The sequence below is a fragment of the Mauremys reevesii genome, linkage group 2 (genome assembly GCF_016161935.1).
Source record: "Mauremys reevesii isolate NIE-2019 linkage group 2, ASM1616193v1, whole genome shotgun sequence".
Classification (NCBI taxonomy): domain Eukaryota; kingdom Metazoa; phylum Chordata; order Testudines; family Geoemydidae; genus Mauremys; species Mauremys reevesii.
In genome coordinates this window covers 104058085-104084247 of record NC_052624.1, presented here as the reverse complement: position 1 = coordinate 104084247, position 26163 = coordinate 104058085, and the positions used below count along the sequence as shown (strand labels likewise).

General features: G+C 41.3%; 1 protein-coding gene across 10 annotated transcripts in view; it reads left to right on the top strand.

Annotated features, from left to right (window-relative positions):
• Positions 1-26163, top strand: part of COBL (cordon-bleu WH2 repeat protein) — a 287602-nt gene that overhangs the window by 162971 nt on the left and 98468 nt on the right. For all 10 annotated transcript variants that reach the window (XM_039522524.1, XM_039522526.1, XM_039522525.1 and 7 more), the window contains one exon: positions 18185-18379. In XM_039522524.1, the coding sequence (XP_039378458.1) occupies positions 18185-18379 (195 nt within the window). The remainder of the gene's footprint in view (positions 1-18184; positions 18380-26163) is intronic.

Below are 26163 nucleotides of genomic sequence, written 5' to 3'. Positions count from 1 at the left end.
GAATAATAGTGGATAGTGGTGCCATCTAAATTTAACTAATGCTAGGTAAGTACCTTGTTCTGGTACAAGGGGTATAGATCAGAAAGACTATATTACCTGAACCTAAAACTACTGACGAGTACACAAGTCAGCACAAGTAATTAACTTGGCTTTTAAACTAGTATTTAATTAAAATTACCTCTCTTTTCAGAAGTACCCAAATGGAGAAAAATTAGTAAAAGTCATTATGGGCAACCAGATTAGACTAATAACAAAACCCAGCACTTCTTTAAAATTGTGCTTGTGATTGTTAACGGTTTTGACATGTTCAATTTCTAATTTTATCAGGTTGAATATTAAATGAACGGATAGCAACATACTGGAGCACCACACTAGTTAAGATTCAGAGGTTTTGATTATACCAGTTATCAGTGTTTTCAGTTTTACCAGTGTTTAAGATAATCCTCTGCTTTCTTCTAACAACTGCAGAACAAGATTATGCATGTGTGTATCTGGTCATGTTTTCCCTCACAATTTGGTCACATTTTACAAACTGCATTGAGCTGCAAAACAGTGTACGTACAAGCTGTCAAATCCAGATCAAGATACTTGTGTGTGTTAATATTCAAAATCACTTGATCCATTTATAAAAAATGTGTCCCTATGGCCAAATTCTGCCTTTTTGTAGATGTATCCGCTTAACCTAGTTCTAGATCTCTCTCTGTAGCTTATATGGGGATTGTTACCTCATTGCCATGCCTGTGAGTAAAATTTCACACAATGCCCATTCTCTTGTTAAAGGAAGAAGCTTAACCTTTTTTGTGAACTCAACAATGAAAATAGAAATAACAGTGTTACTGATATAATAAGATTCCAGGATTGTCACCTGTGTGTCACTATGAAGCCTAGAATGTCAGTTGAGTCAGTGTGAAGTGATGGAAACAGCTGCAAGTGTGGTTGAGAGCTCATTTTGTTTAGAATATCAGGTTCAATCATCACTGGGATTCACTGTCTGTTACCACCAATTTTTGTGTTCTCAGCCATTTGACTTTACAAAATACACCTGTGCGGTGTACAGCTGCAGAAAGGCAGGTATCTCTGCCATACCAAGAGTCCTGAAAACACTGTGATAACAACCAAATCACCACCCTTACTATACAGCTACTTTGCATGAAACAGTTTTGTTGGTTGTATGCTGACTGTACGGATGATGGATTGCTTGGCCCAACTACCACATCCATTTGACTCAAAGTACCCCAAACACACTTGGGCTTTCACAGCAGCACACATCCTTCATCCACCACTCACACAAATAAACACAAAATCTTATAGCACAACACCACTGACACAACTCATTACTAATCTCCCAACACAAAAACACAACCAGCAAGCACAATAACCCCAAAGACACACAGCCCCTCACACCACCTCATGCACACCCCTCATTCACCACCTGTAAAATCAGCACAAAATCTCTCAGCACAACACACACACTCTCCCACCCTTGCTCATACTTTGCATAATTGGTCTTTGCAAGAGTACATAAGAGGGGAAGGGCTCAGGAGCTTCTCCTTTCCTCCCTGCCACCCCAAGATCCAGTCGTCCAGTCAGAGACTCATCCCTCCTGCACCCTCCTCTAGGGCAGGCCATTGCAAAAGGAATGGTTACACACACACACACTTCTCTCTCTGAGAAGCTGGCTGTGGACAGAGAATTGACCAGCATAACGCACTCACTCTTCCTGCAGACCCTGGAGCTCCCCTATTGGTGTGGTTCCAAACTACCCCCAACACAACTCTGTTGCCTAACAAGGCCAATGTGGTTGAGCATTTTTAAAAGATGTTTCACTTTCCCCAGGTGTTTCCTTGGTAGGAATTAAATAGTAAAACCTGAAGTGATTACGTATATTAAAAGAATAAGAGCCTTTTGTCTTCCAGTTATTGGGCTTTTAGGATTTTGTATTGGGATTGGCAATATATGGTGGCTTACAGTGGGACCATTGGCACAGTCAATTTACAGTGGCCATTGGAGGCCTGACACAAAGCTCATTGAAGTCGATGGAAAGGCTCCAATTAACTTCAGAGGCATTGGATTTTAAGGCCCTTTCTGAGCTTCCAGGAATTGTCTACACTAGGAATTTCTAGAAAACCACCCATGCTCCCTCCTGTTCAGTTCAGTGCAGTGAACACCGTGGCAGTTTCTGGCTATCTTAGCACCTCGGGGCTTAATTCCTTGTTGGTGTGCTATTGACGCAGATGAGCAGCTCATATTGGTTAATTCTCTTCATTTAAAAAGCACATGCAAAGATTTTCCCATTGGAAGAACACAGTAAACAAGTGGAGACTTGCAGAGTTATGTACAATGGCAAAACAAGGAGTGGCTTTGATGAAAAATAACTTGATGCAAGAGTAAGTTTTTCTTTTATTATCTAGGGCTGTGCGTACACATGGGAACTGCAGGAGAAAATTCCCACCAGTGCTGCCACTGCTTCAGATGCAGTGGTGCTAGCACCAGCGGGTCCCCAAATATAGACAAGGATCCATGGACTTCCATGGTTTGTGTCAGTTAAACTCAGGACTGATACGGAAAATACATGTGGCACAGCACTCTGACTGCAAGTGCAAAAAGTGGGTGCAAAATGCCACCATCTGTGATGGGGAGTGGAGAACTGTGACTTGAAAGCATTGCATGCCTACCTTACGCAGGTGTAACTGACCTGACGAGGTGCAAGGCAGTAGAGGGTCAAGGCCCAAAAGAGTCACGAGTGTGGAGCATTCACAGGTTAGGACTGTCAGTCCTAAAGTGACCCTAATAACCTTTAGACCTGGAATACCCTTTGTGGTTTCAGTAAGATACTGCCTATTTGTAAATGCAAAAAGAGAGACCGGTGTGCAGTGGTGTGTGTGAAATGAGAGAGGACTGAAGCAGGTGGACCTCCAGAAAAGCTGTACTTCATCACCCAGCAATGTCCTATATTGGGGCAGGGACCGTCCTTTTGTTTGTACAGTGGCTAGACCAATGGGAAATTGACCCCAGAGCAAGGCCTCTAGATGCTACCAGAATACAAATAATAAATGAGGAGTGATACCACTATTTAAACAAAAAACCAATATTGAAAGCTGTTTTAAAATAACAATGAGGATCGGGTTTAATCCTAACAGAGGAAGAACATTTGGAGGGAAATCTACTTTTTTACCCTTAACTCACCCTGATGTGCTCAGTTATTACAGCTCAGCTAGTCTTTACCAGCAAGTTTCAGAATATTGATTATTTTGTCTGCCAAATGGGATGACATAAGGGCAGAGTGGAAGTCTCTACTCTGAATTCCTTTGCTCTCGTGAGATTGTCATACCCTGAAATTAACATTATCACAATTTCTTCAGCGTTTAAGTACACACATTTGCGATCCAAATTTAAAATTCCATACAAAGGAGAAGTACCTGCCATGGTTTCTGACCCCAGGAATCATAGTATTTTAAAATGAGAGATGGAAAAACCTATTAGATCATGTATTGTGTCCATCTAACAGTGAAGTATTATTCCTTACAGAACATTGCTAGAACTGTGTATGTTCTTATTATGTATTTCTATTGTAGAAGCACCTAAAGAACTCAGTCAGGGTTCAGGGCCCCATTGTACCAGCCACAACACAAGTAAATAATTCAGAGAAAATCCCTTTGCCAGAGAGCCTGTAATCTGGTTTAAAAGTTTCAAATATAAAAAAGATATATTGGAATTGGAAAAGGTACAGAAAAGGGCAACAAAAATTATTAGGGATATGGAACAGCTTCCATATGAGGAGAGATTAATAAGACTGGGACTGTTCATCTTGGAAAAGAGATGACTAAGGGGTCTACGATAGAGGTCTATAAAATCTTGACTGGTGTGGAGAAAGTAAATAAGGAAGTGTTATTTACTCCTTCTCATAACACAAGAACAAGGGGTCACCAAATTAAATTAATAGGCAGCAGGTTTAAAACAAACAAAAGGAAGCGTTTCTTCATACAACGCACAGTCAATCTGTGGAGCTCTTTGCCATGGGATGTTATGAAGGCCAAGACTATAACATGGTTCAGAAAAGAACTAGATAAATTCTTGGAGTATAGGTCCATCAATGGCTATTGGCCAGGATGGGCGGCAATGGTATCCCTTGCCTCTGTTTGCCAAAAGCTGGGAATGGGCGACAGGATAGATCACTTGATGATTGCCTGTTCTGTTCATTCCTCTGAAGCACCTGGTGTTGGCCACTGTTGGAAGACAGGATACTGGGCTAGATGGACCTTTGGTCTGACCTAGTATGGCTGTTTTTATGTGCTTATGTTAATCATTGTGGGTGCCTCTACTTCCTTGGAAAGACTACTCCACAGCTGCTAGCTAATAGTGTTAAGATGGCTTGGTGGCTGAAGTATCAGGGATAAAATCTTTATACTTCCTGGAATCCTAAATTCAAATCTTGGTGGTGTCTAGTCTAGCCCTTCTTTCTTTTGAGGTAAATGAACTGAACCCTGTGATTTTTTATGCAGGTATCTTTGAAATAAGACCTTAAAAACTGAGGTCTTGTTTTGTCGTATAATGTTAAAGGGCCTGTTGAACTTTCTGAAAGACTGCATGTGTTGTGGTGTGGCTGGTCAAAATGTTGTCCAACGTGCTGTGGGCTGATTGGCTGCATCTCACTGATGTCGTACGTACATCGTTTTGAAGCCCTTTGGGATATGAAATAATTGTTGTACAGAAATGGCAGTGTCATACAGACTGCTGCCTTTGCATCCGTATTATGCTGCTGCCTTTGCATCCGTTCTTCCTAAGAGATCTCCTACCACCCAGCTCTTTCATATCTCCTGCCTATTGTTGGATTGGAGCCAATCCTTAGTTGCTATAAACGGCCATTGCTCCAGTAACTTCACCAGCTGAGGATCTGGCCCATGTGGTGGTGGTTTTCTTCAACAGCAGGCTGACCTTTCACCTGAACAGAATGATCTGCTGAGTGCCATTATCCACAGCCTTCTGTAGCTTGCTCAGCATGGAAAGGTGCAGATACAGTTCTTTGGGCTGGGGTAAGTGCCTTAGGTGGTTAAAACTCAACGTACAATATTTATTAATTACTTTTTAAAAGTTTAAAAGCGCTAATTGAAGCCGTAAAGTTTCAGGCTATTTTCATCTGAATCACCACATTAGAATCCTCTTCTTATAGAGGATGCCATTAGTGACTCCATAATTAAAGTTTGTTTTTGAGATCTGCACTTCAAGCAGAATAAAAATCCTTCTATTGCACAGTTCAACAACTGAACTTAGTCTCCAAGTTTCACATTATAACTGTTCAGAAGGCATGTGAATTTTTCATAGTATTTTTAGCAAAATATTAGCTATTTGCAAAGGCAATATTTTAAAATGGTCCCTTTTTAAAAATTTTGCCCTGACAATCTCATGGTTTTATTTACCTCCCACGGTTACCACAGACTTAAAAGCAAAATGCTGTTGCACAATCTTAGCTCTAAATTAACAGAGCGTTTGTATGGGAATGAGACTAGAAACTGGGAGCCATTTCCTGAGCTTCTGTAATATGGAGTAGCGCCCAGAAGAGCTATACCAGTGTTTCTCAAACTGGGGACGCCACTTTTGTAGGAAAGCCCCTGGCGGGCCGGGCTGGTTTGTTTACCTGCCCTGTCCGCAGGTCCAGCTGATCGCGGCTCTCACTGGCTGCGGTTCGCTGCTGCAGGCCAATGGGGGCTGCTGGAAGCGGCGGCCAGTAAGTCCCTTGGCCCGCACCACTTCCAGCAGCTCCCATTGGCCTGCAGCGGCGAACCACGGCCAGTGGGAGCTGCGATCAGCCGGACCTGCAAATGGGGCAGGTAAACAAATCGGCCCGGCCCGCCAGGGGCTTTCCCTACACAAGCGGCGTCCCAAGTTTGAGAAACACTGCGCTATACTGATTTATATTAGCTGAAGATCTGGCGCTATATTCCAGGTAAGATGTTCTCTAGTGGTCTTCTCCAGTGGTCTCCATCTTTAGTTTTTTGCTAAGAGAATATGTAGGAAACTTTCAGATGCAGAAAGGACAGTTAGGATCCCACCTATCAAAGGTTGATGGTTTCCTGACTGTCCTTTGTGCCTTTGAAAATCTCCCCCAGGCATTCGTAAAGGAAAATCATGTAGTAAAATTGAAAAGTCTACTTTTTTAATTAGGTTGGAGTGGAAATCCCTTCCATCTGCCTCCAAAAAAAATGAATGTATTGCTCTTTAAAAGAAAAAATAGTTAATGCTAACATTTTTAATACTAGTATTTCTTGGTAATCATTCCTATTGATCTTATGCTTTGTGGGTATTATAGTAGGTTTATTTTAAAGTTAACAACATTGAGATAGAATGTGAACTGGTGTAAGGGGGGAGGGATAGCTCAATGGTTTGAGTATTGGCTTGCTAAACCCAGGGTTGCAAGTTCAATCCTTGAGGGGGCCACTTAGGGGGTCTGGTCCTAGTAGTGAAGGTAGGGGGTTGGACTCAATGACCTTTCAAGGTCCTTTCCAGTTCTAGGAGATGGATAGGTATATTTCCAATTTTTTATTAATTTAAGCTGGCATAATTTGACAGAGAACACCTCAGATTTGATCCAGTATGGCAATTCCTATGTTCCTGTAAACTAGAATTATATACACTTGCTGGGAGTTCTGGCCAATTTGTTTTTAAAAGCACTTCTAATTGCAAAACCAGATGTCTGGCAAAAATGGAAATGCACATCTTCTATGGACCTATCAAACTGATTTATTGATATAAGTAAGTTAGCAAGGATAGAGAAAATAACTCTCAATGCCATGATAAATTCAGTGTGTTAAAGAACTCTGATCAGCTTCCAGGAGGTAATATGATTGATAAGTGCTTAATAATAGAAGAAATTAAGTGAGTGTCTCTTCCCTTTCATTCTCACCACGTCATGTTCCCTGCTGCAGGTGCATTTACAGAGCCCAGTTCTGATCTCACATTAGTTTTACTCCAGTGTAACTCTATTCAGTGGATTCTTGATTTACACTGCTGTAAGTGAAAGAAGAATCAGGCCCATATTCTCTGCAGTCTCACATAATCTGGCTTTTGTTGTCTTCAGTCTGCTACAATTGCTCTTACCAGATTTACTAATGACTTTCTCTTGGCCAAGTCTAAATGGCCTCTTCTCTATCTTCATTCTCTTGACCTTTCTGCAGCCTTCAACTCTGTTAATATTTCACTGTCTTCTCTTCCACCTCAGCTTTTTCTTGGACTTTGGAGCTTCTCTTAGTTTTTCTTTTGGCTCTCTGACTACTCCTTCAACCTCTCCATGATTGGCTCCCCCTCTCAACTGGGCTCTGCCAGTATCTCCTAGACCTCTCTTGATTGGTATCACTTACAACTCCATCACTGGTCTTCTCCTCTTCTTCCTCTGAACTCTTCTGTGTCTCTGGATGAACTTGTTCATTACTGCATACTCAGCTGTTATTTCTACATCAACGAATCATGAATACCAACCCCTCCACAATCTTTTTAGCTTCCGTTCGATCCAGAATCTTTGCCTCTCTCACTTACAATTTGTCAGATGACTTTTCACCACCTTAAGTTCAACATCTCTCATCTCTGTCACCACTGAAAGTGCCATCCTTCCTGCCACTCAGACTAGCAACCTTGGAGCCATCTTGGCCTTTCCCCTATCATCCAGACCCTACCCAAATATGGCCATTTCTGTCTCCTCACAATTTCCAAACTTCATCTCTTCCTTTCCAAGATACTAGCCTGTGCTTTTATTTCTCATTTCAAACTGCAGCCTTATCCCAGGTGTCTCACCCCATTCTCATCACTGTTCCTCCAGCAGAACCTCTCCTCTCCTTGAATCTCTGCAGCAGCTCTCACTCTTCTTCCATATCAAGTGAACACTTAATCCTCCTAATTCTCCATCATTCCTGTTTTTATTTCTTCCCTCTCTTCATCCAACATCCCCTTCTGCTTCTTGTACTGCCCCGGCTTCTGTTGGCACCACCTTAATTATCTCCTTTGACCACTCCCCATTCTGAACTTTTTGCCATAAAGCCCCATATGATTGGAATAACCTCCTTTTCAATATACATCAGGTTCCCTCAACCTCTTCCATTCCAAACTTGTAAAATTGCTTCCTGCTTTCCACCACTTATGTGAAGAATTCAAGCTTCGACAGCCAAGTCTCTTCTTTATATATGATCTGCTCTGTTTTGGGGTGGGTTTTTTTTCTTTTACAGGGCAGGGACCTTTTATCACTTTGGCACAGTCCCACTACTATACACTGTAGTCCACGTAAATGATGTTATATGAATGTCTACAAATAATTTAAAATAAAGCAGAAATATGTCATGCACAGAGTATAAATCAATCTTTAAGTGGTTCACTGGGTTGTTTGGGATTTTTTTCCTTTATTTTTTTCTTTAATATATCAGAGTGGTGATTGTACCCCTTTCCTCCCCTCCCCCCAATTCCTTTATTGATCTAAGAAATGTGTTTCAAATTAATTAAAACAATACAAAACCTCCCAGCAGTTTTCTGTTTCCATAGAATGAAGCATTTTGACAATGTTATGTAAAAAAGATATTTCTGAAAAGTAAGCTTTTAGCGGTCTAGATGGACTGTGTAGCTAGGTCACCACCACAGAGTAGCGTGCAATATATGCAGATTGATTCTAGTGTTTCCTGAAAGCTCAATCTATTAAAAACTATATTCTAGCAGATGAGACACTGAAATGTCTTTGCACACTTCTGCAGCATACTATCAATCATTTCACAGTTGTATGAAATGCAAACAAACCTAATTCTAACTGCTTGTTCTCAGCATTCCAAACTGTCGCCCACTAATTAGTTCAGTGTTTCTCAAACTAGAGTCACTGCTTGTGTAGGGAAAGCCCCAGTAAGTCCCTCGGCCTGCGCCACTTTCAGCAGCTCCCATTGGCCTGGAGCAGCAAACCGCAGCCAGTGGGAGCCGCGATCGGCAGGACCTGCGGATGGGGCAGGTAAACAAACTGGCCCGGCCTGCCAGGGGCTTTCCCTACACAAGCGGCGACTCCAGTTTGAGAAACACTGATTTACAGCCTGCCAGAACACCAGACAATAAAATTTACATTAAACTATTGAGTGGAATAGAAAATATTCAATGCAGGATAGTTTTCTATGCTGCATTTGTGATTGTCTTGTCCATGTTTAGTTAAGAATATTCCAAATAAATTTGAGAATATTTACAGGTAGAGATTTTCATAATCCAAAAAAGCATGTCAGTATTTATGTGATGTCGTACAGGATGATAGTACAAAGTGCTTAGCCTTAGTGGGAGTCGTCGGAGCTCTGCAATGCTAGCATCATGCCCATTGATATTTCTATGATTTAGGACATAGCGTCAATTTTAATGTGCAATGTTATGTTGTTTGGAGCTGTATGGAGTTTTAGAAAACATGGTGTTTTCATATATTCACACACACAATTCACAATTGCTTTTATAACACATATATAGACGTACATCCCCATCTAGAGACATTCGATAGCAGGTTCCTCTGCGTAGTTATGTTTGTCTTTTAAAAATTGTACTTCTCACGGATTTTGAACTGTTAAACTATTATTACTGGGAATTGAGAAACTTGAAGACAGATACAGCAGTACTAGCTGCAAATTTAATTGGCTTGACATTGAAAGAGTTAACAGAACATTGCTGTTTGTTTCTCAGAGAACCTACCTGCATGATTTGGGAATCATTGTTTTGTAAAGAACCATCATCAACTTTAGTTTCTAGTCTTTGTGACTAGTCACCTTCAATTTCAGAGAAACCCTTTGTTCACCCTTTATGTGACACTTAATGACAGGAATTGAGCAGATTATGCATAAAAGGGATTAACAGCGATTATATATTCACTGCATTAAATTGAGAAGGCTTTTTTTTTCTTTTCTGTCAATGCTAAGACCTTTGAATTAAAGGAGATTTATTTCCTTCCATCTCACCAAGCTACCCAGCTCTGATTCACAAGATACAATAGGGTCTACATTTGTTGGCTATCACATATGACCTGAAATGTCCAGTATGGGACCAGAGAATCCAAGTGTTTTATATGTGCCTCCTGTCAGGAAAAGCTGGGTTCTAATTGTTCCTATAGAATATTTTGCTTAAACTATAAAATGTGTTAGTGACATGTTGCCACTTAAATAACAGGAGATTACATGAACACAGAAAAATGTAAATCAAGCTTAACGTCTATTCCGCTGCATTGCTATAAGTGAAGAAGATTTTGCTCCCAGTTTTCCTTGATACCCTGATTGCTTTCCTCTTCTGCCAATGAGGAGATTTCCTTGCTATAGGGATGAGATTTTTGCAAATGAAATCTCATTACTGTTGGCACTGGCATGTTGTCAAGTAGTAGTGACAGAAAAAAGTTTTATAAAATGCCCTGATTTGTTTCACTTAGGAACAATCTGAGGAGTGAGACTTTAAAACAGGATGGATTGCTTGGAGCAAATGTATTGAACTGTAACATGGGCTTGGAGACAGAGATATACAGATACAATTTAGGGCTAAGCAGCTGGTGTTTTGCATTTATATATTTCTATTTTCAACCTGTATTTCAATTAGTTCTTGTCTCATGAAGAATCGCAGAGTCTTGCCTATAGGAAATTCTGGAAAATATATAAATTATCTGGGGATGCATATAATTAAGAATGTGTATCTGAGTGTCAAAATCAGTTCCATAAATTGATAAATCTGTATTCTGATATAATTTATAGCTGCCACAACAATTGGGAGTAGGGGTGGAATATAGAAATATATTAAAATACCAAATAGATTTTCAAATAAAAGGATTGACTTATGAATGCTTCTCACTCACTCCACTCTCTCTCACAGACACACACACACACACATCATTTTACATCATTTTGTATTTTTCGGGAATAGGCTAGGGTCCCACTCTTAACAGATCACACAGACCCTGTGTTTAAATCCAGACTTACTCCTAGGGTGACCAGATGTCCCAATTTTATTGGGATAGTCCCGATTTTTGGGCCTTTTTCTTATATAGGCTCCTATTACCCCCCACCCTCGTCCCGATTTATCACATTTGCTGTCTGGTCATCCTACTTACTCCCTTCCTGGGGACTCAAACACAATAGTACTATACAAACCACAACCTAAGCTGTCTCTCTGAGATTGACTGTCCCTAAGTTTTGCTTCCAGGACCTCCTGTGTTCTAGAATCCCCTCCTCATGAGGGGTTTTCCTACCTTTCATACATCCAGAAGGGGCTAGTGAGCGGCACCTGCCACATAGAGCCTGTAGGACTTCAACAGCTTGATAGATGGTCTTAATACCTGCTGATATGATAGGTCAGCAGAGGAGTCCATCCATTCTCTTACACTGGGAAATACTGTTCAAACAGGTCACCAGTTAAATGTGATGTCAGCCTGGTCCATAGTGCTCTTTGTGCACATTACAGAAAACCACCAAAACTTAGGATGCCTGATTCCTGCTCCTCTGCAAACCAGAATTAAAAGAGGAGGAATGTACCAGATCAGTGTGAAGGAGAATTAGCAGAGCTTAGCAAGAGAGCCTGCCCTCCTTATCCCTGTGTGTTCTCTGCATCCGGTTCTAGCATTTCTAATTCTAGTTGTACAAGTTCTGGTATTCACCAAATAAATTCTAATAAATTAGAACATAGGTATTGTATTGCCAGCTTAGCACCTAAATAACAGCAGAGGAGGCTGGGAATTTGGCTTATAGTCTCCAAAGGATTAATTCAAAACCTTGAAATAAAACCTTGAAAACATGGATGTCAAAGTGTATTCAATAAGATATTGTTTGTATAAAATGAACAGTGTTACAACCTATAGCTGGCACTATTATGGAAACTATATAGTTGCCTTTGTACTGTTAATTTTGTACTAGGTGGGTAGACTCTTTTTTTCCAAAGTTGAATGGAGTGAGATAATATGAAAATCAAGAAAAAAAAGAAATGCACTTGTTCTCTTAAACCTCTGATTGCAAGTAGGATGTGCGCATCACAGTTAAAAGATATTAGGGAATTTCAGTGATTAGAAAAAGCAAACTATATTTAAGATGACCCACTTTAAAAAAAGTCAGTGGTCTCAGTGAGTATGTTTTTTGTATGTGTGTCCCTCCAGGTGGCCTGGAGACCACACTACTATGCTTTGGTTATGAAGCATGTGTTTGAATTGATTCAATTTCTTTGTTGTCACATTTAATGCTAATATGTGGAGTTTTATCATTATTTCCAGGAGAGCATCATCCAACTTCAATTTTTACCATAGTCTCTGACTTAACCTGCCTGGCATTCTAAATGGTTACTAGTAATCAGCTGTAGTGGCATTCAGCCAATCAATGTGAGTTTGTGTTAATAAGGTTTACATTTCCCACTACGATAAATACTCCCGTTGTCACTGGGCTGATGGATTTGTCTGTTCCTTCCAGATCTTTCAGTTCACATTAATAATCAGTACGATCACATAAAAGTTCATCTCCCATACAGAGATATTTTTTGTTTTGTTTTTATTTTTATTTTTTATGTCTTGGCTTTTTTTTAAAAAAAAAAAAGCCGTTCTTGTTCCTGTTACATGTAGTAGTTCCAACTCTTAAAACAACCCAATTGATTGGTTTTTGATATACAAACCATTCAGAAGGAAATTGCATAACAAAACAGGTAGCTGGAATCTGTGAGGTTTGGCATAAAGCTGCAGAAGAAAGGCCTGGCTGTAACACTCCCACAAGGGAAAAAAACAAAAAAAACTTGACATTTTGAAAAAAAATTATTGACCAGTGTGGACAGAGAACAGGAAGCCAAATTGCTATTGCAGGCAAGCAGCATTCAGTCTCCTGCTGACCTTTAAATGCCACTTTGTGTCATGAGAAAGCCAAGGAAACTAATAAAAGAGGGTGGTGAGGGAAGCTGTTTGGGGAAAAAAACCTCATTGACTTTCAGCTTTATAGCCTAACTATGTCTATATCTAATATAATTTAAATCTTATTAATATATTAGGGTAATATTTTTTAAGCACCTAAATGACTTAGGAACCCAATTCCTATTTTCAAAAGTGTCTTAGGGCCAGATTTATAAAAGTGTTTAGGCCCCAAGTGAGATATTCAGGAGCTTCTAAGCACCTAACCCCCACTGATGTCAACCGAAGTTAGGCACATAGGGCTAGATTCACAAAGGGAACTAAAACTCAGCATTGCAACACGTAACATTTAGGTGCCCTGCTGCCGAATGCAATAAACTGCCCTGAGGTAAGTACCTAGGCTCCCTGTATGATGCATGGGGAGAATCAGCAACCAAAGAATGGGATTAACAGAACCCCGCAGGCTGAGAAGGGAGCTGCTCGAGCTAGCTAGCCCATAAGATATGCTGAGGAGAGGGATGGACCCTAAGCTTAAACCCTACCCTTCAAAGGTCAGACATTTCTTCCAAAAAATGGAGGAGGTGGACCACAATGAGAGAGTTTGGTTGGTGAGCCAAAAAATCACTTGCCTAGGACTGTGAGGTACATCAGAGAGTGATAGAAAAACTAAGGGAAAGCTTTGTGACAGACACTGGCCTACACCTTCTCTGGTTGTTAATAAACTGAATTAAATGTCCACAGAAGAGTGTGTGTGTTTATCACAAGTTCCTATGGCAGCACACACTTAAAATAATAGTAAGCATTGCAGCTGACAGTGGTTTAACTTTTAGCATGTGCTTAAGTGTTTTGCTGAATAGGAGTGGATGTAAGTACATTCTTAAAGTTCAGCATATGCTTAAGGACTTTGCTGAATTGGGGCCTAAATGCACTGCTGACATAAACTGGCACAACTCTGTCAGGGCATTTGTATCTGCTTGTGCCAACAGTAAGTGTTCCCTGGCTGTATTCAGAAAAAAGTACAATGTGGGCTAATACAAATATAAGATTTCTTTTCTTTTAATATATACTGTTGATTTGAACCAGGAGCAAAAGCTCTATAAATGCCCCACACTTGCACCGTCTGTGACTTTAAAAGTTGGAAGATATTTTAACACATCTTTATTAATGTAATTCATTGATATCTGAAGCTGTACTGGCTTTTATAGTGCAGGGAAATGCAAAGGTTGTAGGAACTAAATTTGATTGTCTTTTCACAGCATGTTCACAAAATCAATAATGTATTATTAAATGGAATAAAAATAGAGGATAAAGGGCCTGTTTTTTTCTGAGAACCTAGGCAGACAGTTGCAATTATGAAGATTGATTCTGTTTTCACTTACACTGGTGAAAATCAAGAATAATTCATGTGGAGTCAATGTAGTGACAATAGCATGAAATAATAGTAAGTGAGAGATGATTTGGGCAAAATATGTGTGCAAATAAAATAATTGTATATGAACATAGTTAATTTTACAAGTGTGTGTGTGTGTGTGTGTGTGTGTACACATTCTCAGTAACTGCATACCTAAACTGTCTGAAAATCAAGCCCCCAATCTATTGTTTCTAAAGGAATCTAACACAGGGCCTGATCCTATTCCCATTGAAATCAATGGAAAGACTCCTGATAACTTTAGTGGGAAATAGATCAGATCCAGAGTAAGGGTCTGGTCCTGGCACAGCCCTACTCATGTGATTAGTCCTCATACAAGGGTATATGCTCTACAGAAACGAATGAAAATTATGACCAGGGGCGGCTCTAGACATTTCGCCGCCCCAAGCACGGCGGCACGCCGCAGGGGGCGCTCTGCCGGTCACCGGTCCCGCGGCTCCGGTGGACCTCCCACAGGCATGCCTGCGGAGGGTCCGCTGGTCCTACGGCTCCACCAAAGCTGCGGGACCAGCGGATCCTCCGCAGGCACGCCTCCATCAGATCCTCCATCGGAGCCGCGGGACCAGCGCCCCCCGCGGCATGCCGCCCCAAGCACGCGCTTGGCATGCTGGGGCCTGGAGCCGCCCCTGATGATGACTTGCCTGTGTGAGGAGTACTTGAGTGAGTAGAGGTCTACAAGATCAGCCCCTAGATTATCTTTCTATCCAGACTTGTGTAAAGTTCTTTTGAAAAGGGTGGGATTTTCAAAAGTTCCCAGTGTTTGCCAGACTCTGCTCCCCTTGAAGACAATGGAAATTTGACTTCAATCTGAGCAGAGTTAGGGCAGCAGTGAATGCTTTTGAAAATCCCACTCAAGCATCAGTTGGATTTATTCTTAGACTTGGCTCTCGGAAACACACAGAAATGAATTGGGGTAGATCCTTACTTATTTTTTTCTTACTGTTTTGTTTTAGTTTACTTGTGTGTTGGTACGTGTTAATGTTGCCGTGTTTCCCCCTCCCCCCGCAACTTCTCTTCAGAAATATTAACTAGTTTAAAACAAAATCTAGCCAAAAAAATATTTTTTCATGTATTTTCTTCCCAGAGTGCTCTGTTCAACAAAAAGATTCTGGTGGCCCTTTACCGAGAGTATGACCTTGGATCAAATGCAATGCCAGTTTAATACTGGATAAGTCCTCTGTTGCTGATAATATTCTGCATTTGCAGGGAAGATAGACTTGAAGATCTGAATTGTCATTTTAATCTCTAACTTCTGTGAACCTATTAACAAGATTCCCCAACCTTTTGAAACATTCAGCAAAAACTTAGAAAACATAAATTAGTGCTGAAACTGGTTTTCTTCAGTCTTTCTCTAAGAGTGCAACAAAGGAAACTTCTTTATATTCTACTGTCTGTAGGGTAGCATATACTTAGGAGTAAACATACTCTATTATATAGAGCCAGACACAACAGACACAGTATCCAAGGACACAGAGACCCTGCAGATTACAGATGAGATCAGGCTATCTGCTGCTGCCTAGCAGATACAGCCAAGGATAGAGTATGTTCACCTCTAAGGCTATGTCTACACTACACCACTTTTAGCGACAGAGCTGTGTCACTACCGGCTCTCCTGCCAACAAAGAACTTCTACCCCTAACAAGCGGCGTTTGCGTTGTTGGCAGGAGGGCGCTCCTGCGGACAACGCGCTGTTCACATTGGCACTTGTCGCAGTAAAACTTTTTGTCTTTCGAGGGCGGGGTTAACACCTCTGAAAGACACAAGTTTTGTCATTCAATTGCCAGTGTAGATAAAGCCTGGAAGATGCAGCAAAACCATATTTATTAGGCTGTGTTTTTGTTGAATAGGTACAAAGGTTGAGAAACCCTGTTAAACCCTAATCCATAAACCCTATTTCTCATTCAGAGAAATCAGAGATGGAAAAGATATATTAAATTATGATCTAACCCCCCTGTAAATGCAGTTTATAGTCCATGAGAGAACACTTACTGGTATACTAGTACCAGGGACTTCCTGTGCCAGCTGTATTTGTCCAGCCTGAAGGTCGACTGTATAGTAAGCAATCTACATAGTAATAAAGTGACCTGCACCCAGTCCATCCAGAATTCCTACTTAAGTCCATGCTAGGTCCATGTGAATAGTAGATGTAGGATCAGACTCAAATCAATTAATCCTGTAAAAGTAGCATCTGAGTTCTCTTTCATAGTTTATTATGGTGCCTGCAGAACATGGAACTTTATTGAGCAGTCAAAAACATGTGCACCATGTTTCTTCTTGTATTTTTTCCCCCTATCTAATCCAGCTCTTCATTTCAGTGGTGGTCTCCTTAAAACTACACAAACTAGCATTGGGCTGTTGCAGTTTCCATATCATAGAATCATAGAATATCAGGGTTGGAAGGAGATCATCTAGTCCAGTCCCCTCTCAAAGCAGGACCAATCCCCAGTTAGATCATCCAACATCTTGAAGAGGAATTCTGCTCTCCACACAGATGGATAATGCCATGGCAACCAAGTTTCACTTATTTTCACCGGTGATGAATCTGACCAGTGATGTTTACACACAGACTCTTGGCTGGGAGTATGGATGGCCTAATTAGGGAACCAAGAAACTGAGAGAAAACCTTTTCCGGATCAGCTGCCACTACATGCCAGTATTTTGTTTGATGTGATTTCTGCTCAGAACCTGCTGTGTATATTTAGTCTTCCTTTTTTGTGCTCTCTTCTCTGTGACATCCCAACTGTTGTGGAAGAATATGTGCTGTCAAGCCAAGCAATTAAAAATAGTGTAAGTGTAGTGCTGGTGAAAGGTGCCAGAATGACCCCCCTAGAAGAGTAGTTCTCTATCCACAGAATAGATACAGCATGGGCAGCAGCATTGCAAGCTTCCCCGGGGTTGCTAATGTGCCTCAGTCCTGAGCTGGAAGGGGCCATCTCTTGTGTGAGACGATAGTTCATTATCTCTGTGTCCTTGACCTTGTTGCTTAGACTGTCAGCTTGTGATAGTGTTTGTGATGTGGACATATGTCTAGTAGGAAATGGAATCTATTTTATTCTATGTAAGTTCTTTACCACCCTCATCAATGTAGTATCTAAGCAGCCTTCCAGTACTGTGTTAAAGAATGTGACTAATATCTGTCATGTGTTGTTCATTTTTTCTCTTATCTCTACTCCTGGGAGGAAATTGTGTGTTCAATTCAGTGCTTTGGTAGTTTGCTTTTTCAGAAAACATAATATATCCGTGATGCTATGTATGTGTTTGAGTTTGAGAGGGAAAGGTTGAAGAAGTGCACCTTGAACTTGGAGCAGAGGGTGGTGAGGTTTGTGATGGTCCTTAGTTTCTCTTGGTGTTTGTTCCATCACCTCAGATCGGCCCCCAAGAAAGCTCTGTCTCTGCACAAATGATCTTATACTTACAGTAGAAATTTCCATTGTGCTGAGGAGTAGAGTTGCTGACTATAATCCTCGTTCTGTAGTTTTAAGTGATATTTCGATACTCTGGGTGCGATCATAAGGGATTGACATGTTAACAAGCTGCACATAGTTCATGGTGGAAAAGAGATGGTCAAAATTTTTTTTTTAATTTTGTGCATTTTCCTTACTATTACCCAACAATGGTTCTAATAAGTTGTACGGAGGTTGACTGTTTCTTTCTAAATATTAATATATGTTTCATCTGTTGCAACTTTCACCCCCTTCTGAACGGGGTTACTACATGTCAGTTGATCTTGGAAAAATGTCCAGATATTGTACAGTGTGTAATGTGGCAAAGTTTGACAGAGGATCATACACAATCACTCAGAACATTGTCTGAGTTTAAGGGTAAATTGGTGTAATTGTTTTTCTTGTGTTTCTTCCCATAGTCTTTAAAAAGTGATTGTGACCAAGTTGTAAATCTACTTACAGGGCTTTGCAACAGCTCCAAATTCACCTTCAGTGAATTCACGTTCCATTACGCTGGGTCCATCACTATCTCTTGGCAACATTTCGGGAATGACCGCCAACCCAGAAATTAAAAAACGCAGAGCACCTCCTCCACCAGTGGCAACACCCCATTTGCAAAGTATGGAGACAAGTGGAGTGGCAAAGACGACAATGCAGGTAAGAATGATATAAGGAAATGCAGAGTTGCTAAATGCACTGACTAGAACCAACCCATAATGGAGTTAGAAATAAATCCCGCTGATTGGATGCTTTGGTCAGCCAGTCAATCCTGCAACCAGTGAAACTCTTCAATAACTTCAGTGAGGACTCTTGTTGAATGTTGTTGAGCTTTGAATGTATCACTCACCTCAATTGCTAGAACTGCCCCTCCATTCCTAAAGATCCATTCCTAACTCTGTCAACCCTTCCAAATGAGCAATTTTTTGTTGGGTTGAATCCTAAAAAGCAAAGGGCTGCTCTCCCGTAATACAATTATCCAGAACTGAGGTGATCCAGAGCCCTGGTTCTGCCTCCAGTGCACAGGCCAGCACTGGTGTGCTAGAAGACATATGCTGTTCCAGGTTATGTCCAGGGCCGGTTCCAGGGTTTTTGTCGCCCCAAGCGGTGGGGGGGGCGGGAGGGAGGGAGGAGAAAGCCGCGATCGTGATCAGCAGCAGCTCCACCGCGCTGCTTTCTTCTTCAGCGGCACTTTGGTGGCAGGTCCTTCCCTCCGAGGGGGACCGAGGGACCCACCGCCAAAGAGCCCGACGTGCCAGTGCCGCCCCTTCCCCTTGGCTGCCCCAAGCACCTGCTTGCTGAGCTGGTGCCTGGAGCCAGCCCTGGTTATGTCCCCAACAAAATGGGAGGCAGATTGGGAAACAGACTGTTATTCAGACAGTTTGCTTCCAGGCCAGCACAGGTGCCTGTTGCCCTATTTGTGAGGCTTGCAGCAAAGCCACAACTGATCCCTGAATAGACAATAAATACCTAAAGGAGGAGGAAATTTTGCAACATAAAAACAATGGGACTGAACAGTAGAATTATTATGCTGATGTTATTGTTAGTTGTTTTTATTTCTTAGTTTAATTTTAATGATTAGAATGAGCTGATGTGAGTAGTTATTGCAGGAGTTTACCCAGTGACTGTGTATCTTGTTAAATGTCTTTTACAATGGCTTACTTTTTTCTGCCTTCCATTGAAGTAACTTCTTCCTGGTCTGGTGATCAGAAAATAACAGTATTGTACTTTAAATGCCTTCTCAGGTAGAAGGCTGTATAGACAGTGTTCATATACCAAGGTCATGTCTACTCAGCAGAAGCTGTGCACAGGCTACCCTGCCTGAGCTAGCTTAAATCTAGCTAGCGCCAGTAACAACAGCAGTGAAATCAGTGCAGTGGGCTTCACTGCAAGTAGTACAAGCCCAGCCCTGACTGTGGGTACATACTTGACTCCCTATCCTACTGCAAAGCTCTCACTGCACTGTCTTCACTGCTGTTGTTACCCAGGCGAGATGGATTCAGGTTAGTTCGGGTAGATTAGCCCATGCACACACAGACATCACTTTCCTTTGATTCATTTCCCCTTCCATATTCTCTCTCTTTCTTTCACTCACACCCTCACACCCCAGACATTCCATGATTCATACCTATGAGTCACAAATTTCCCATTATTGTAGCTCTTCTGGTAAAAATGTGATATGTATGACATAACATTAAGATTTCTTCTAGAACTTGGATAGGTGCTTTTTACTAACATCCCTTCCCATGCGTTTTGCATCAGCAACATACCTTGTGTTGCAATGTTTGGTGCACTGTGTATATTTTTAATTCCTTTTGGCTTCCATGTTAATAAATACATTGATGCCCCTAAAATTAAACATTCACTGTGTTTATGAAACATGGATATTTCTGAACAAATATTATGGCATTTTATAAGACGTTTACACAAGTATAATCACAATATAAAGGCTACACTGTTTCGAGTTTATCTTCATTTAAAATGTCATTTACATTTTTAATTTTGGAGCACAGAAACCTTTTTACATACTAACATTCCCAATTCAGTATTGTTTTCCCATCACTAAAAGTACTGCTTTCTGGATTGTCTGGGAACAAATATGTCTGTTATTTGTTGAAAGTGACATAACATACATCAAGTTTGTTATAATTTTTTTTCTTTAAAAGAACAACATTTTGTAGAAGGAAAACGTGTGATTGAATAAGGATCATATATTTTCTATATAATAGTGTTAATTTGGGACACTAGAAATGTCTTGCCTAGTTTACGAAGTCAGTAAAGTTGAAGTACTGAAGTTTATCAGATCAATTATTTGAGTTCATCTGAGTGCTCCTTTGTCCTATTTTTGATGGGGAAAGGACATCTCTATGAAAACAGTTGTGCAGTTCAAGACAGCAAACATGGGTAATGTGCTTCTGAAGTGCCTTGTTTGGCAAACTGTTCACAACCTGTACTGTAGAAGATGATCCAACATAACTGTAAGGAATCCAGCAGAAATGAACCAACAATTCCATGAAGCAGTTGAAACCTGAGAAAAAAGATTAGTTATTTGATGTTGCATGGTAAGGTAGCAACAAGAGCATTGTTTATACAGAAACGCAAACAGTGCTAACCTTATCTACGTGCAGACTATCCAGTTTGCTGTGAAAATAGAATAAAAAATCTCAGGGTGTTAGTTTATTTCTATAGTTTATGGGAAAGAATTAACAAATGTATTTTTTTTTAGGGAAGAACGTCAATTCCTTATTAATGGACTTCCTTCCATAAAAAGATAAGATGTCTGTTTAGAAAACTTTATTTATGTGCAACTGTTACTAACAGGAAGATCCTGCAAAAGGAGAACATGTTTATTTTCAGTGAGGCTAGCAGATTATTAGAAAATGAGAATGGTAGTGTTCTGAACTTGAAAAGGATTTTTACCTTTAAACTGAATCTGTTTCCCTAAAAGCGGTATAGAAAAGTGAGCACTGGAGGCGTAGCAAACTTACCCTGACCCCCTTTCCTACTATTTTTACTCACTATTAAGCTCTAGGACATTCCATTTTTATAGCAGTGTAGATAAATTGTAAGTGATGCATTTCTCATGTTTGTGCCCAGTGATTGCAATCTGTAACAGCCATATGCAATGAGATTGGAATATACCTTATTAATTGTTTAGATTTTCTTCAGTCATGTTTTCCAGATAGTCAGATAACTGCTTGCTGTGTAATTTAATCATATCTCGATTGCCATCTCAGAGGGGCATACAATGATAGCTGACCTCTATGAGGGAAAGACCGCTGGAATGACCTGCCAAACATTTGCCTCCCAAGACTTGCTCACGGGTAGTATTTTCTCCTCTCCCATTTAAAAACCTCTACTAGAAAGTATTCCTTTATATTCAGAGCACAATTAAGCAGTATTCCAGACTGTGCAGAGTTTCCACTCAGTAATTTACAGCAGGGAGGGAGGAAAAAGCCCAAGAAGGGAATCCAGTTGTCTGTTCCCTCAAGACATTTTTTGACATCTGCCATTTGATGCAATTTATTATAATGCAAAATCCACAAAAAATATTCTTCATAAGTATCGTTGTGAGCCAGGGTTAAAATACCAATCCTGGCAGGGATAGGCTGCCTCAGAAGCAGGGGAATCTTCCCCATCTTCAGTTCTGATATTGAGTTCACAGACCATTGAGATTAGTTTGCCAATTCATGCAAAAGGCATTCTGTGAGGGCTCAGCAAAAGGCGAACTCCTTTTTCCAGCAATTCCTGTACACCCTCCAGAGACCTTAGTGATCCCGTTAATAGTGATGGTGGAAATGTTCAATGGTGGAATTTTTGAAATTTCAGTGACAAATATTCATCTTTTTGTTTTGACTAGCTCTACCAATTAGGGAATATTATTTTATTTGTTATTGACTCAGAGCCAAAAATGTTCGAAGTGCTGAGCTAAATGCAAAATGCAAAATCTCCATGCCTCGGAGAGCTAACGGTAGAAGAGAATTGGGGAAAACTGGACGCACAGGGAAATTCAGAGGAGCCAGCTATGACTGGGGTTCCCTTATGCTAAGCACTCTGCAAATACAGTCCATGCCCCAAAGACTGTACAGTCTAAATAGACAAGACAAACAAAGGATGGGAGAAAGGTAGTACTGTTATCCCACTGTATAGATGGGGAACCCAGACACAGAGAGACTTGAGGGTATGTCTACACAACAGCTGGGAGATGTAATTCCCAGCGTGGGTAGAGATACATGCACTAGCTTTGCTTGAACCAATGCACTGCAGAGTAGCCACTCAAGTACAGTCCCACCCGACCCCCAGTGGCAAGTACTTGGGGTGGTTAGCCTCAGCCTCTGGCCTGACCGCATTGTTGTTTTAGGTGCTAGCTCAAGCAGAACTAGAATGTGTACATCTACCCATGCTGGGGATTATACCTCCCAGCCGCTGTGTTAGACGTACCCTGAGTGACTTGCCAAGGAAGTCTGGCAGAGCTGGGAATTGAACCCAGAGCTACTGCATCCCTGTCTAGTGTCCTAATGACAAGGTCTGTTTTTAAAAAAAATATTTGGTGCAGTTCGTTTCATGTGGGCATCGCAGAAGAAATGAGTCTTTAGGAGGGACTTGAAGGCAGGGAGAATAGTGAACTGGCAAACTAAGGTAAGAAGAGCATTCTGTGTGTAGGGGGCGGGAAAAATACAGAGGTGAGAGCAGGAAAAGACTGAAAACAAGGCACTGTGGGCTTTGGCTAAGAGCCTTTTTACAGTATGTAGATAGTTTATTCAACATGAAACCCTAAGGTTTCAGGAAACAACATCAAAAACAAAACGGGTCTCTTCAGCCACCGTCATCTACACGATAGACCCAGTGTCAACCCCAAAAGCCACAAATGCAATTTCTGTGGAATGTGCTATAGGAGCCACATGCTGGTTCTCTTGCTTTGGATGTTTAAAAAAATGTTTGTTTGTTTTTTTGTTTTTTTTTTAATCTGTTGTAGGTTGGTATCTGAGGTTTGTTATTAGCCAGTTATGGCTCCCTTAAGGAGACAGACAGATGAGGCAACATAACAGAGCAATTGGCATTCCAGCGTTCATTTCAGAGCATCTTTAATTTTATTCTAAATTAGGGTCAGCTCCTGAGTGGGTGTATATTGGAATAGCACTGTCGACTCTGTGTTCCACAGTGTTCCCTTGCTTTAAACAGATTTTGCCATTTTTACCTACGTTCCCAGGAATGTTTTGAGATTGCTGCTGGTAGAGGTGAATTGATGTAGATTAATTGATGTGGATTTTTCCTTACTACTTCAGTTCCTTTCCTGCATCTCACTTAGGGCTTAATCAGGCTATACTGAAGTCAATGGGAGTTTTGCCTCTGAATTATATGTGAGCAGGTTCAGATCCTTAGGGGCAGAATATGAGGCCCCAATCCCTCAGACACTTAGGTGCATGCTTAACATTACTCACATGAGTATTCCTGTTGACTGCAGTGGGAATAAAGTTGTATATTTGTAAGTGTTTGAAGGATCCAGGTCATAATGAACAACTTATTCACAGTATTGGTGAAAAGTTTTATTTTTATGCCCTAAAGGAAAGGTCCTGAGATTAGTATTGTGTAAACAAATGTAAATCAGACCTTTGTAAAAATCTTTTCACAAGGAAGTAAAGTGGCTGCCCTTTTAAAAAAAAATTAAAAAAGGTGCCGGTTTTCTCCTAGAGACCTAGATAAATGTACCTCAATATTTGCCATCCACCTTTCAATAAATAATGGGAAGTAGAAGTGCAAAGAATACTGGAAATACTGAGGAACACTATTTAGTTACCTAAGCCAATTGGCAAGTTCCTAACACTGACTTCTGTGAGGTTTTTTTTAAAGCTGGTGGAGACAGATAGCTTTTTAAGTATATGGTATTTCCAGCCCATTTTCTACTAGCAGAAGTTAGAATCATAGAATATGAAGGTTGGAAGGGAACTCAGGAGGTCATCTAGTCCAACCCCCTGCTCAAAGCAGGACCAATCCCCAACTAAATCATCCCAGCCAGGGCTTTGTCAAGCCTGACCTTAACCTCTAAGGAAGGAGAGTCCACCACCTCCCTAGGTAACCCATTCCAGTGCTTCACCACCTTCCTAGTGAAAAAGTTTTTCCTAATATCCAACCTAAACCTCCCCCACTGCAACTTGAGACCATTACTCCTCGTTCTGACATCAGGTACCACTGAGAACAGTCTAGATCCATCCTCTTTGGAACCCCCTTTTAGTTAGTTGAAAGCAGCTATCAAATCCCCCCTCATTCTTCTCTTCTGCAGACTAAACAATCCCAGTTCCCTCAGCCTCTCCTCATAAGTCATGTGCTCCAGCCCCCTAATCATTTTTGTTGCCCTCCACTGGACTCTTTCCAATTTTTCCACATCCTTCTTGTAGTGTGGGGCCCAAAACTGGACACAGTACTCCAGATGAGGCCTCACCAATGTCGAATAGAGGGGAATGATCACATCCCTCGATCTGCTGGCAATGCCCCTACTTATACAGCTCGAAATGCCGTTAGCCTTCTTGGCAACAAGGGCACGCTGTTGACTCATATCCAGCTTCTCGTCCACTGTAACCCCTAGGTCCTTTTCTGCAGAACTGCTTCCTAGCCATTCGGTCCCTAGTCTGTAAAAGTGAATGGGATTCTTCCGTTCTAAGTGCAGGACTCTTCACTTGTCCTTGTTCCATCATCACTAGTGTGTGATATCAATGCTGCTGAGATAGTGAGCTGCCTAGTTAAACAGTCAGTGCTTGGTGGCCTTATCACTCCATTTACAGGGATTCCCTAACTTGTAAAAAGCCAGTTTATCCACAACAGACGCATCCATTTTCTGTTTTTAAAAAATCAGTACAAATAAATACCAGTGCATAGGGCCAGATCTTTGGCCACCCTCTGGTGCACAGCCTTGTGGGCATGACTAAAAGCAGAAATGGTTGCCTGCTGCCAGAATGGTACTTTGGGGGCCAATGAAGTTGGGTCCAAGTTAGAGCTACTCTGAGGATGTTTTAATGTACATTGAAAATGGCCAGCCTTGGATTAGGGACATAAAGTCCCCTTTGTCTCTTCCAACTTGGGGCCCTGGTCTGATTGGAGATAGATGAGACCCGAGGGATAAGCCCATGTTCTTTATTTTTATATGTACAATCCAGGGAAAGGGCCAAGGTTTTATGAGGCCACCAGTGACTATTCTGCACACAAATCTAGGACAGCTATGGCACAAAATGAAATACCACCACTGCTGGCCCAAGGAATCTCCCAAGCCGCACACTTGTGGGGGCCATTCCCTGTTGGTACCCTGTACTGGAGACCATAGGCCAAATTCATCCCATTCTATGACCCTGAAGAAGTACAGCTGCTGGATTGGCATCCGGGACCTGCACAACGGCAGGGACAGAGGAGGGCCCTGAGTTGGAAGGTCACATCAACCCACCTCAGCTGCTCCATACAAATTACTAAGGAAACATAGCTCGAGGCTTTATTTCCTCTACCATAGCTCTCCACATCGCAGGGGATCCCAACTGCAGCTGTCGCCAGAGGAGGCACTGGTAGCATAGCTCCACTGGAGCCAAGCTGCTGGAGGCAGCAGAGCTGGGACACTAGAGTTGGTGCACAGGGCCTCCGCAGTCATGGGTGGATGAGCCTTGTCTTTTATGGTGCCATAGGATCCTCTGAATTCTGAAAGTGCCAATGGTTCTGAGACCAGAACAATTTTGGGGAAGGGGCAAAAGAAAATGTTTCCTCCCGCATTAGGCCACCTTAAACAAATATTACTGTGATAGGGGATGCTCTGGGCCAATGGGTGTTGGGTTTTTTTGTTTGTTTGTATGTTTATTTCTTTGTTTGTATTCTGTCTTGTTGTTTAATAGTGCACTTAAATGGCTACAATTAGGACTTGGAAGTTACTGCCCTCTCAAGTGAATATGGAACAATTATCCTAGCAT